Source organism: Alosa pseudoharengus, unplaced genomic scaffold (genome assembly GCF_046254945.1).
Source record: "Alosa pseudoharengus isolate Yale_2024_CS ecotype anadromous, Long Island Sound unplaced genomic scaffold, YU_APseudo_1.1 YU_APseudo_1.1_scf_4, whole genome shotgun sequence".
Taxonomy (NCBI): domain Eukaryota; kingdom Metazoa; phylum Chordata; class Actinopteri; order Clupeiformes; family Clupeidae; genus Alosa; species Alosa pseudoharengus.
Window position 1 is genome coordinate 39559071 of NW_027468774.1, and position 14350 is coordinate 39573420.

At 43.2% G+C, this 14350-nt stretch overlaps 1 protein-coding gene across 2 annotated transcripts; it reads right to left on the reverse strand.

The window, feature by feature from the left end:
- Positions 1 to 1333: 1333 nt before the first annotated feature.
- slc16a6b (solute carrier family 16 member 6b) lies at positions 1334 to 10523 on the reverse strand. Of its 2 annotated transcripts, none has more exons than XM_076266261.1 (6): positions 10112 to 10523; positions 8618 to 8860; positions 6698 to 6841; positions 5879 to 6007; positions 4038 to 4919; positions 1334 to 3635 (listed from the first exon to the last, which is right to left on the reverse strand). In XM_076266261.1, exons 2-6 carry the CDS (start codon positions 8853 to 8855, stop codon positions 3385 to 3387), a joined length of 1644 nt encoding a protein of 547 aa, XP_076122376.1. In that variant the 5' UTR covers positions 8856 to 8860; positions 10112 to 10523; the 3' UTR covers positions 1334 to 3384. The 2 variants fall into 2 exon arrangements, with proteins under 2 accessions (XP_076122376.1, XP_076122375.1); XM_076266260.1 differs by having other exon boundaries at positions 8618 to 8857; positions 10112 to 10522.
- Positions 10524 to 14350: the final 3827 nt, after the last annotated feature.

Sequence of the window (14350 nt, forward strand, 5' to 3'; positions counted from 1 at the left end):
GTCTATTTAATTTAAGGCATTAATAATTTTAAACTGATTTGGCCTACTCTAAATAAAAAAAAAACTTAAATAACAATCGCAGTTTTACGATCCAACCGTTTTTCAATCTGTCTGTTTAGAGGCAGCCTCGTGCCCTCATGCGCGGTTGAGGCAGACTTCAGTTAGAATGTGTCTGTCTGACTGGCACAGCCTATGCTGAAAGGATCCCTGCAGTCACGTTGAGTGAGTCACATGTCCAGCTGGCCCGTGCCGAGCAGCGTTCGTGAACCTCAGAACTGAGGCCAACGCTGTAAGATAATGTACGTCAATGTGGACGAGTGGATAATCTTGCCGACATGCAGTGGTGGACGAAGTACACAAATCCTGTACTTGAGAGTGAAAGTAGAGATACACATGGTCAAATGTTACTCCAGTAAAAGTAAAAGTCCTCCTTTTACATTTCCACTTGAGTGGAAGTATAAAAGTACTTGCCTTCAAATGTACTTAAGTATCAAAAGTAAAAGTCCTGAAATGTATTATGCCTAATACAGTTGCATTGTTGAAATGATTCGGCACAGACATAGGCCTTCATTGAGCCTTTCTCCTCCATTCAAGGACAAAATAAGCTAATACTTGTTGTATGTAGAAATAACTAAAAACAAACTAATGTGATATCTTATCTTAGATACTTCAAAGTAACCACATTTTTCTTTGTTGAATGCTTTACACTTTCGGACCTAATCAAGATGTTCCCTTTTGTGTTTGATAGTGTCAGATTGTCTATCATTGTCTATCATTTGCTTGATGGCGTCAAGAGGCTAGTTATGCTAACATCAATATTGTGAAAAGGGGTCAACAAGGTACAGTAAATAGTGCATATGACAATAACATAGGTTAGGCAACACCATTATTTAAAGCCTAGCTCGCTTAATAGAAAATATACATGTACACATGTATTTGTACAGTCTTTTTTCCAAAAGGAACTTCAGCTGTACTTCAGCTGTCACAAAATGTAGTGGAGTAAAAAGTAAGATATTTGGCCTCGAAATGTACTGGAGTAAAAGTAAAAAGTTTAACAAAATTGAAATACTCAAGTAAAGTACAGATACATGAAAAAGCGACTTAAGTACAGTAATTGAGTAAATGTACTCAAGTAATGTCCACCACTGCCGACATGACATGAGAAGGGAAGGCTGAATCAAAGGTGTGACGTGATATTAGGATAGGGTATTGCATAGACATCCTCTATTGCTACTTATCGGTATTACGCACGCAAGTTACTTTGTATTAATGTTGTGCTCTGTGAAACATTTAAAATATGGCAACACTGTAAGTAATCCAATTGATAAAAGTATAGTTGTAAACAAGATTTAATCAATATAAAAAAATCAATTGTAGCCATTTTGTCCCCTTAGAATTATAAGGTTCTATCTGACATTTTTGTCAAAACTGAGTTATTGATATATTTTTATTCTGTGAATAAATAAGGTGAGGTAAGGTGGTTCTTGAAGTTGTATGCATTTTTGGACAGTATAAAGAGGTTGTTTCCTCTTATCAATAAAACTCTATGGAATTCTCTAAAACGTGTAAGCTCAATATCTCAGAACTACTCAGAATGCAGTTAGAACCCTATAATTCTAAGGGGGCAAATTTTGTGTCAAGCATTTCCAGGCATTGACATATATTACATTGAATTTCAAAACGTTGTCTTTCATCAGTACAATTTAGAATGCCCTCATACATGGCGTAAGTAAAAACCTATACAACCTATACACACACAAGTGATTTAATTTTACATAAACTATACTGATGACAATTCAGACACTGTGCTAAATAAAGGATCAAGTCTTCAGGTGATATCCGATTGTTCAGCAGGCTCAGTTGAGGACTTCACTGTTTTAAAAACAATTATGAAGGAGGTATATTGCATACACTGATTACACTTCTTCTGAGCCAACCAAACATTGTTCTCTCACACAGCTTGCTTTATATACTCACATACACACACTCTATAACATACTTTTATATGATGAAGAAATTCAGTGCTATGGCATAACATCAGTAAAAAAGGGATGGTGTTAAAATATTGCATTTTCCCCCTTCAACATCAAGCCAATAATACAGAGTTCACAAGGCAGACAGAGCTAGGAACCTTAAATTAAAAGGCACAAGAGAGTCAACCACAAACCTTTAAAGCCTCATCTGTACCCCTGGACACATGACATGACTGACTGCTACTATCTTTGGCGGTGAGTTTAAATATCATCAACTGTATTTATAAATAAGATAAAGGGAAATGTATCTACAAAATAAGATAAAGGGATATGTATAATAGAAATGTAAAACTCCTCCCTTAAAAAAGAAAACCCCTCATTTAATGTGAACGATGTGGGAGAAAACATGGTTGTACAACTCAGGAATTCAGTTAAGTCTATACAAGCACTGGATGGACATATAAGCACAAAACCGTGGTGATGGGATGGAAATATTATCTGGTAAACACCAATGCACCAGGAGTCCCACAGAATGGTGAAGACAACACAGATGGTGATTCTGGAATTCTGACCCTTTGACCTGCATCTGGTGCCACATCAGGCCCAACATCACCATCTAGATCAGTGCCACCATCTGGGTCATGGAAGACCTGCGGGTGCTCTGTGGGAGTCTCCATCGCCCCAGGTACTGACATAAAACCAAGTGCATTGTGGGTCGTTGTCATAGAAACTCAGGGGTGTCATTAGAACCATTAGAGCTTCACAGCATTAGAATGTGTGACATCAAAACCCAGTGTCTGACCAGAGTCAATTAATGATTAAGCCAGTAAGAAGAGACCAAATTAGCCTTCCTTTTTCCCCACACACTCACAAATGGATTGATAGTGACCCAGTGGTGTCTTCCTGGCTTAAATATGTACAATTATACAGTACATTCACTCCACACCCCACACCATAGGTTTATAAATAAGTTATCATTTCCAGGAACGTCTGTCTATCTGTCTGTTCTTCGCACATCTCTCTTACCATTTGTCTAACTGATTTCACACTTAGCATGTGTTTCTCTAAGGGCACAAGTCACTCTGTGTCAACTCTGACGTCTGATGAGAAATGCGAAAGAAATCATTAAAACGAGCATTTGGAGTGATCAGTTGGACCATGCGGTCTTCACTGAGTGGTGTGCCTGTCCCCCATGACTCATGCACATTAAAGGCAGCGACAGGATGTCTAAAACGGAAACATCTGAGACACTGTGGTCTCTTATGTATGTCTATTTACTTTCCGATGGTCTGCATTAAAAACACAAACCATCTCCACCTCATTGTTCTCCTGCTTCATCTTGATATCTTTTCCGTTCTTGTCTTTGTTGGTCTTGTTCCCAATAGCAGGTGACAGTCTTGTGAGGGTGAACTCACACCACACTTTGGTCATTGCTTTTGGTAGGGCTTCCCTCACCCGCCAGATCCACGTCCAGGAAGTCGATGGGGTCATCCATCGAGCTCTGCGAGGGGCTGCTCTCCGCACTCTGGCCCTTCCGCCGGCCTTGGCACATTCCCAGCTTCAGCGGGCGCACCAGGCCCAGAAATAGTGCCCCCAGGCCCATGCCCACCGCACACGAGTAGAAGGCTGAGCCGTAGTTCCCTGTCTTATCCACCAGGACACCTACAACAAACAAACACACACACACACACACACACACAATAGATCTCATTAGAGAGGTTAACAGAATTTTCATTTAGCTCTGTTCATGCAAAGTGCTTCAAAATGACTCTTCCACTGAGAGCTGCTCAGGGATCACAACAAAACTAGATTCCCATGCTGTCATATAATCTCCAGGAACCCTTTAATTAGGGGGAGTCCCTTTGGAGTTAGAGGTTCATCTAGTAACCCCCAACCCATAAATCAAGCTGTTAATGCACCCCCCCCCCCCCCCCCCAATAAAAAAACAGACACGGTTCCATGAATATTCCCACAATGCCTTGAGGCTCTCCTAGGTGATTTATTTTAAACCCTAACTTTTTTAGGGCAAACCCTTGTTGAAGAAAATCCCCATTTCCCCCTCACCTCCAAGGGGTGGTCCAGCCAGCCCGGCGAAGCTCTGGATGCAGACATAGACGCCGACGGCCGAGGGCATGCGCTGGATGCCCAGCACGTCGTCCTCGGCCAGCATGGGGATGTGCGTGGAGCAGACGGTGCCCAGCAGGAAGCCGTAGAGCGCGCAGCACACAGCCAGCCCCCAGAAGTCCAGCACCAGCGTGAAGGCCACCAGGATGCCGGCCAGCAGCACAGTGCACAGCAGCAGCACGTTGATCTTGCGCAGGGGCGACCGCGTGAGCAGCCAGCCCACGGAGAGGCGCCCGACGATCTCGGCCGCCGCCATGGTGGAGAGCAGGCCGGGTGCGGCGTCGCGAGACATGCCGCGCGACACGCCCAGCTCCATCACGTAGAGCTGCGGCGCGAAGAAGCCCAGTGTGGCGAACAGGCCGAAGAGCGAGTAGCACACAAAGCCGCCATCGCGCAGCACCGAGAAGTCCAGGAGCTTGGAGGTGGCACTAGCGTCGGTAGGCTCTGATGGTTTTGCTGCGACCTTTCCGTATCCTTCGTCCTCTTCTTCCTTATTCAAACAGGCCTGCTGCTCTTCTACCTCTGCCTCGGCGAGGCTATTCTTGTCGGGGGAGGCCCCCCCTTGGCTGTTGTTCAGGTTGGTGCGTGAGCTAGAGAGCGACTGCACTCCTGAGTCCACAGAGTTGATGGTGAGCTCGTTCTCCAGCTCATACTTTCCCTGCGGCTCCTTGAGAGGGGAGCTGGACGAGTCGGCATCAGTTTGTTTTGGCCTGATGATGATTGGACGAAGCAGAGCTCCACAGACAATCACACTCATCTGAAGGACTCCAATGACCACCATGCAGTAGCGCCAGCCAATCACATCCTTAATGGCAGTGAAGGCTTGGGGAAGGAAGCAGAGAAGTACAGAGGCCATAAAGAATGATTGTTAGAAGTTAATTAATAACAGGTTCGACAAATGTTCAGCAAAAACCTCATTCTCTAAAAAAAGATGTGTCGATAAAAAATGCTTCACATTGTTAGGCTGGACTAGGCAAGAGTCTCAGTATAAAGGGCCATTCACACCAGGCACGATAATTATAAAGATAACTATAACTATAACATTAGCGTCCACACTGACCAACGATAAGGAAAGTCTCTTCTTGTGTTGATGAATGTGATGTCTAGAATTTGATGGATTCTTATTGGCTGTTTTAATGTTCTCAAAATTGCTCTGAAAGTGATCCACAATGATATTGTTGTTCATGTCGTTATCGTTTATATGTGTGGACCCTGTCATTCATATTAGCTAGAATGATTCTTTTTCTTGTTATCGTTATAGTTATCGTTCTTGGTGTAAACGGCCCTTAAAGGGGAATTACGGCGATTTTTCACATAGATCTTGAGTTTCTCGAGGTCACCAAGTGGGGGTGCTACACTCTGGGGGCATAAACATGGGGGCTCATGAAGAGTTTAGCTGTTGGCTGCAGCAATTCGAGCTAGGTAAAACCGATTGTTTTCAGGGGTTTTTGTACCGACAGTACTCAGTGACCTCAAGAAATGGAGATCTATGTAAAAAATTGCCGGAATTCCCTTTAGAGTCTTAAACCAGTCTACGAACATGGGCTATCTTTTAATTAATGTTCCAGCCTCACAGTGATGGTAATGTCATTTTGCAACATTAAATTTAGATTTCATGGAAGGAAAGAGCACACAAACCATCCACTACACCAATGCTCAACTACAGCAGTTCACTTGCTATTGGTGGTGGTTAGTGAGGTTCCCCCTTCACTGTAAAGCACTTTAGGTGCCTTGATAAGCTCTACATAAATCCAATGTGTTGTTGTTGATGTTGTAGTCACCTGGAACCAGGGCGAAGACGGCGACACACTCCCCAGAGGAGGCGATGGAGGTGACGATGGAGCGGCGGCGGCCGAAGTACTGCGAGAGGATGGTGATGGTGGGCAGGAAGGTCATGCAGTAGCCCAGGCCTGTAAACAAAACAGGAAGAGAGCGACATGACAGCCACGGGCCTTCCTCTAGCTGCAGGAGGGAATAGGAGGCTCAGAAGACTCTAAGGCCTGGGGCCCCGAGGCACCGGAATGATCCGTCTCGTCACTGTGGTCGAGGAAACATGGTGGACAAAGCTGAAAGAAAACTGCATTTAAAGAGACAAAGAAGGGGAGAAAAAGACACAAAAGGAAAGGTAAAGAACAGAAGTTGTAATGTTAGGGAGTGTCTGTGCAAAATGTAGAAAGAGAAATAGAGAAATAGATAGATGGAGAAAAGTAAGAAGAGTGGGGAAGGCTAGCAGTGCATCATGGGTACTTGCCAAAGAGTGCTTGGCCACATGTCTGAAAGGCAAGGGGTTTATTCACATAAACATAATATTGCAGATGATTCTTGAACTGAATAATAATAGTAAAAAAAAACCATGAATGATGAATTTGTACTGTTATCTGTTAAGGCTTAAATACACTTGACCCCATTGCCATATGAGTTCTCATTGGCATAATCACTGGCATTCAGTCAGGTTTTGGAAGGTTTTTTGAATTCTGATGTCCTAATCAAAAACCAATTCTGCAGGAGACAGTTCAATTCATCAATCATTCTGTCAATACATTGTCAAAGGCAGTGCTGGGATTCCCCACCAGTGCATTTGTGTGGCAGAGGAAGGGTACCTGAAACAATGCCCACAGTGATGTACATCTCGTTGATGGAGGTGACGAAACCGCTGCAGATGGTGCCCAGGCTGATGAGGAATCCGCCGACCATGACAACGGGCCGATACCCGAAGCGGTTACTCATCATGGTGGAGAGGGGAGCTGCGGAGACAGACACACACATGAACACACACACACACACACACACACACACACACACACACACACACACACCCAAACACACAGGCACACACACACACAGACACACAGAGAAAGAGAGTGATGACAGGAGCAGAGGATGAAATGGTTTAGGCAGTGCATCGGATATAGCAGATTGCTCTCATTGTGTGGTGAGGGGGTGACGCAGCACTTTCTCTGTCCGTGTCGAGGGCCCCTGTGTTTGCATGAGCCACAATGCGCAAGGATGGAGCACTGAGGTCAGTATGACCCTCAGAGCTGAGGCTGATGGTACATGGGCACCGGCGGCTTAGGAGGGATTGTGGGTCATGAGAGAAAACTACCAAAGATACACCCTGGGAAAACAATTAAGATCCACACAGTCTTAACATGAGAAGAAGCCCCACCAAGCTCTAAAACACATCTATATAATTCTAATATAGGAACATTTTTAGCCAAAGAAAGAAATCTCCATACATAACGATTTTGCTCGAGGTCAGAAAGGACGTTGCTTTGACTTCCAATCAACTGGAAGGAAGTTGACTCTCCCAGTGCGGCATCTACGTTGTCTCTAGCCAGAAGTATCTGAAGTGGCTATTAATGTGATATGGCCTGAGAGAGGGCGTTGCCTCTCACAGTAGTCAGCAGTTTCCACTAAGCAGAGAGGAGCATTAACTTTGGCTCAATCCACAAGCTCATGTGGACTGGACTTGTTTTGAAAAGATGCTTCTACAGTTTTAAAAAACACCAGGACACCAGTACAATAACAAAACTGTCTGTGTCCTACATACTAAAATAAAATCACAGGTATGATAACTGCATGAAAGTTATTACTGTACTCTTAGCAGTATGACTAAGATATAATCACATTGCACCATGGTATGTTTAAGGAACACACCAACGTGCATCACCAACATGAGAATGTAGTTCCATGTATCTGCTTCAAAACAAATAAGAACTTTAATAAGAGTTTTTAGGACGTCTACTGTCACTTTTGGAAGCTGTAGGCTAACTGGTGTAACCCACTTCCAGTGAATTATGCTAAGCTAGGCTAACAGTGGGGTGTCAGGCTTATTGCACACACAGATAAGAGAGGGGCATGTATCCTCTTATCTATGGGGTAGACAGCAAAAAAGCTAGTTTCCCTAATAAGTTGGCATGTTCCTTTAAGTAAGTTACTCTTTTTATTTAGCTGTTTGCAGGCATTGGCATTATTGCTTCTGCATTAATTCCCAAAATAACACTAATGCAATGTTTACATGGCCACACTGGCACCGTTCTATCTAGCAGCATTTACCGGTATGCTGGTATGGTCGAAATCCATACCTAAGGGCAAATTCCTATAGTTTATACCTTAAACATTTTATATCTTCCACCCCTCCTTTTTCTCAGCCTTGATACAGATTCTAATCCAACACACTCTCCATTAAATTCAGCTAACTGTTCCCCACCGTTCCCCAGCTGTCCTTTAAGTGTGTGTACTCAAAAAAAACGCCTCATGTTTGCACACAGTCCTGGCTCTGGACATGGGAAGCAGAGTGGCTCGCATTAAGCCGTTTACAGCACCCAACCCGTCGACATACTGCTTAAGAAGAACTGAGGGCAGTGGTGCAATTTGATTGATGTTTTGCACAAACATCAAAAACATTTCGCTAGCATCTCCGACCGTACCTTTAATGTTAAAAAGACTTGCTTTAAAAGGGACTCTATCTGTCCACAGGCTACTGGTCATTTAGCAGATAGCTGTGCGTTCAAGCTCACCTGTGAAGGCCATGATGAAGACACAGATGGAGACCACCCATGAGACCCGGCTGTTGGTCTCGTTGAACTCGCCCATGAGGTCCTGCAGGAAGATGCCGAAGCTCTTGATCACGCCGTAGGTGAAAACCTCCACGAAGAAGAACGCCACAGCCACCACCCAGCCCCAGCCTCCGTCGGGCACTTCTGGGTACACGTTGGGCCCCATGCACCCCTTCACTGAGGACATCATTCCCATCATAGCTGCTTGTTAAGGACACAGAAGAGACAGAAAATGCATGAATAAACAGGAGACCTACTTTAGACAAGGACACAGAGACAGCAATAAAGCCCCCCCAGTCGTGTTTTAGTCTAACGTAAAAGGAAGTCTCTGCCTGGTTTTTCATCTGGTAAGCTTACAACGATCTCACGACTCTAGACCTCAGCATGTAAAGAGGAACAGAGTAGCAAAGGCAAGCAATGCACACCTGAGAGAGCTTACACCCTATCGCCGTCCTGTCCGCTGTCCCAGCAGCACACCTGTCACCTACTGCAGCCCTGTCTCTTATCTGTGGACCAGCCGGTCAAGTTCAGATAGCGGAAACCCGCCAATCTGTCCGCACCTGATGAATCACCTCTTGCCCAGTCATTTATGGGGAGGGGCGGGGATCTCGGATAACACACCCCACACAAGCCAGCCCACTCCCCTGTCCAACCTCTCCCTGTCTGGCTGCCTGCCTGCCTCACTGCAGTCCCAGGTGTTCTGTCTATGCCAACCTAAAGTGGTGATGTAATAGTCCGAATGCCTGGTTAAACTTCTACTAGCTTAACTGGAGGAAATCATGTTTTGCACACATTTGCCCGGTTGGCACACATTCTACATGTTGACTCCAAGGGCCACCATGTATGCTTTTGCAGGATGACACAATTAGGCCGCTGCTGGGTTTTCAATTGCGCTATAAAGTAACAGCTCCATATTAAGTAACTCAACTAGATAAGAAGTGACAATTCGAGGGACAGTAGAAGTCTATGTGTGTTTAAACATCTGCGTGCCATCAGACGCACGACTGCGGAAAAGGAGAGCCTTAATTCTTCAGCAGGGGAGTTTTGAACATTCTACCTGAAGATTCTGTTCTGCAACAGTGTAAAATTCTAGGTTAAATTCAATGAACCCAGATTTAGAACGTTCAATTTCCAACATACCCGTCACACCGGTGACGGTACCGGTTTAAGGGTTAAAAGGGATTCGTTCATGATCAGCGCCATGGTTCCGTTAAACACAGCTTAAGATGCCTTCAGTGTCGGAACTACGATTGGCACACGATCGTTTACTCTTGCAATGTCAGAGATAGTCATACAATCAAGCAAGGTAACAATGATCATAGTGTGAACAGTTGAAACAAAGCTGAAGATGGTCTCAGAAGACTGCTGTAATGCATCTATGACATCTACGCAGGCTATTGTAGGCTAGGTTATTTCCAAAGGAAGTAACGTTAGTGTGCACTATTCAACACTTACCAGTGTCGTTCGAGGTTTTTGTCGATCAAGACTGTAAAAGCCCGCACTGTTTTCAGTAAACTAATCACTAAGCTATAGCCTATGGGTTTTTTTAAATACACAGTCTGCTGTGTGCTAGCTTGCGATCATAATCAGGTATTTTGAAAACGTCTATGAACAATGTTGATAGGGTAGTTTGACTTTCCCTTTACGTTTTGCAGCAATAGAAAAAACTATCCATGTAAAAGATTTAAAATAACACATGATAGAGCATTTTCCTTTGCAGCCAAAATAAAAATGTCATCTTCAGAACCATCTACCCATGTAGCAGCTTCCACTCGATCCTAGTCTTAAAACAAACTATACCGGCTCAAGCCGGTATTTATACGCGGGCGCGCAACTGCTGCTGTAGTATTGTGCGCGCGAGCGCGCAAAGCTGTCCTACAATGTAGCATAGCTGTGTTCATCTAACCCGCCTACAACAAGGTTAACATTTATTCCAGTCTTTAACTCGTGGAAAATTCAGTAGGCCTATGATTAAATATAAATTACTGATAAACATTTGCTATTCCGCTTCAATGGGTAGCCTACGATTGTGAACATGTAATACATTAATAGAAAATAACAGGGAGGAAAAGCCCATCAGTAGCCTACGGATGACATTGCAAATGTCTTATTTTAGCTGTATTTCATAAGCATGCGTTTGGTTGATAGGAGGAAACGTGAACGCGCCTTGATGGGAAGTTGTGATGATGTCATGACAATTGCGAGGGCGCCTGAAGCCAACAAAACTGGGTAGAACAGGTTCGTTCCAGTTTGCCACAGCCAGGCGATTATCATTTCAGTTGCCTCGGCTGACGACTGTTTTCCCGGTTCTACCTCTGCCGTGTGGCACTGTAAAAATATCTCTCCGTCTGAAAAGTGCTGGGTTAGTTCACATAGCCTACCGTAATAATGTTTACTCTTGACTTGACAGTGCATTTATTTATTGCCTATTGTCAATCTATGGTACAGTATGTTACTTATCAAGCCAATGCAGAGCAGACAGCAGCCCAATTCAGGAAGAGATAGTGGCTAGGGAGAGAGAGAGGATGGGGCCATAGAGTTCTTTCTTATTCTTTACTATTCTAAAGAGGATCTGCTACACTGATATGGTGACCCGCTGCATTAGTTTCATCCAGGGGGCACAATTCCCTGGACCAACTGGTTTTATTGGCAGTGATGGAGTGCCATAACCCTAATGCCCAACTGTGGGCGGAGGGCCCTGTTGTAGGAAGCCACTATTGACACACACACAATATTCAAATAAGTACTAACATTGTACTATAGGAACATGGAATAAATATGCTACCATATAACTATAGACATTGAGGATTACAGTTAGTAAGGGTAGTTCATTATACACCCTCAGATGTAATCAGGGTTTTGACACTGCTTAGATGATATGATGGCTGCCATTATGCACCAGGATACTCGTCACACTATCTAATACAGTTCTGAATTTGAAATTAACTTTAATTTGAAGTGGTGAGCAGTTCACCAGTAACAAGTACAGTATATGGCATATATGGCAACATTGTATGTTTTCGTTCTCTGATTATGTTCCATTAATTTAGACACACAGATGTGCAACTCTGAACTCTGCTATCTGTCCTATCCAATGGCACAGTAATTAAAAAGAAGCCTATAAGACATTTATATTCAATTCAAAACATCATAATTCCCCCTCCCCACTCAATCTCACTTATGTATGGAAGTGCATTCAGATCACAGTTCTTAAGTGCATGTGTGGCTTAACAGTTTGCGACAGGCGAACCAGACCAGCTAAATGGTCTGATATGGGACCATTAAGCTTTGGAACCTCCTGACTTACCCCTTTTCTGGATCATTCTCTGTATGTAAATTCTAGAAGGTTCACTGTGATGTGGCCCTGGAAGTTTGAATGATGGTTCATCAGGTAGTTAAAGGCATGCATGACTGCTGGTCTAATGAGGCCAGATGTATCTTTACCTAGAGACATTTTAGCCTGAGCTGTTTAATATATTCACACACATCAGTGAACACTCATCCTGTGCTGTGCTGTGCAGTCAAGTTCATGGATTTTCGGATGATCATAGAAAGAAGTCTACAATTTATTCAGAGGTGTTTTTTATTTATTTTGAAGATAATTCAGGAACAAGAACTGGAGTGATGTTATAAAGCTGTAATATATAATACCTCATGGCCATAACAGGGCAGTTAAAACAGAGAGTGAGCTGTTGAGTAACGGACTGAATGAACACATAGTCGTAGATTTCCAGCTTTTGCCGAACAGTTTGTCATTTGCATCTTGTACTGCGGCCTGTCATGAAATGCAGTGTTATATGGAGTGTGTTATGTAATACCAGGGCAAAGGATGATCATAAAACTGGAGTTACGTGTTACAATACTGTACCAGTGCTGCCTGGACATTGCAGTTTTACTGCCATCTTTGCCTCAGTTTTGAGATAAGTCCATTAGGCTGCATTAAACCATGTCAGACAGGGGAGTAAAAACAGGTCCCCATCTCTGTCCTCAGTGTTTTATATGTTATTCTTTAACCAGAGCAAACAGGCTCATGAATTAGGCAAGATGGACGGTGGTCATTTTTAAACTCCTTTCCCTTTCTCTGGAAAGATCGAATGCTGAGCTGGAAGCCGGAGAGGAGTCTCACTGTGACCACTCGCTGCAGCCCAATGCCAAGTTCTGCCTTCAGTACCCTGGACAGCTCATAGAGACCGCCTCATCAAACCGGCCTGTCAGGAAAAATAAACAGGTGCCGTCAGATAGAGATCTTTTTTTATTTAATCTCGGCATTGGGAAAACGTGTTTTAGAAACAGCACTGACACAGCACAGGCCACTTGGGACTTTCAGAGCTTTTTTTTCACAGTCGTCATTCAATTGATCAATAGTTCAGTGTGACATGTTTCAATCAGTATTGATCACAGGCACAATAAGCATCACACATGCAACTTATGATGCTGTAAAACCATCAGAGGACAACAGGTTCACCAATTCTTCTGTGGAGACAAGCCAAATCATCGTAAAATCTTGATAGTCAAGTGTAGTTATCGTCATCTCAATTATACGTGTGCAATAAGACCAAATGGCATGGCTCCAGTTTAACAATGTACACAAAGCACACCAAGTACCATATATGCAAGCACAACATGATGAAGACATGTTTTCAATTCACAGAGAGCACTTTGAGCATGACTGCTTCTGTGACATAATTTACATTGTTTGTTTATAAACCTACATCAACACTCAGTTATTTCACCCTCTTCTATTTAGTCAAAATTAAATGGCAAACAGGAACCTAACTCCATGTTTGCCCTGAAGAAGTGAATCAAGACCCAGAGGCATAGCACCTCTGCAGATACCTGCTACAAAATGAGATTTACATTAGAATGTTAAAGGATTATGATTGGTTGCATAAACACCACTAAGCCGCATTATGGAGTGGTCTCAATGTTGTCAGTCAAGGCGAAAATCAGCTCTAACTAATGAATCAGGATTTACGTTATAGTGAAAACGATATGAATTAAACACATACTTTCTCCAGGTGTATATGGCAATCTCAGTCACTATGTATTTGACATTGCCCGTAATGTTGTTGCTGTTGTTGATCTAGTTACTATGTAGAACAATATGTTCCCCTTTTCCATTCAAAACAACACTCTCTAACCTGTCTTAAAAATTAAGTTACACAACAGGGGACCAGGAGGTTTCACAGGATGACCTTGGTCTGTTGTAGCCCTAAGCTTTTCAGCAACTCTGTGGTAGCGTGTTTGATAAAATGGTGGGGTATGTTGCACTGATAATCCAAAAAAAACACATTGTCAGCCCATCAAGAATCTCACAGAACCATTCTTTGGAATTTGACGTTTGCAATACTTTAACCACTGTGCTTAACTGTAGTGTTTTGTTTTGATAACAATCCTTGAGCAATAGGTCAGCTTATGGACTTATGGTGTGAACTGCCTTTATGACTCCTGATAAGTACTTTTGTACCAATACATGTAGTAAAAAGAACAGTTAAGAACAGGAAGAGATCAACCAACCATTGAAGGACTCAATCAACCAATTAACCAATCAATCAACCAATCGATCAATTAATTAATTAATCAACCAATCAAGCAACTAATCAATCAATAACACCTTATTTCTTAGGGCCCCAATATGTTTTATCAACACCCCTTAATATAAGTAACTGTCGCCCCACATGAGAAGAAATCATG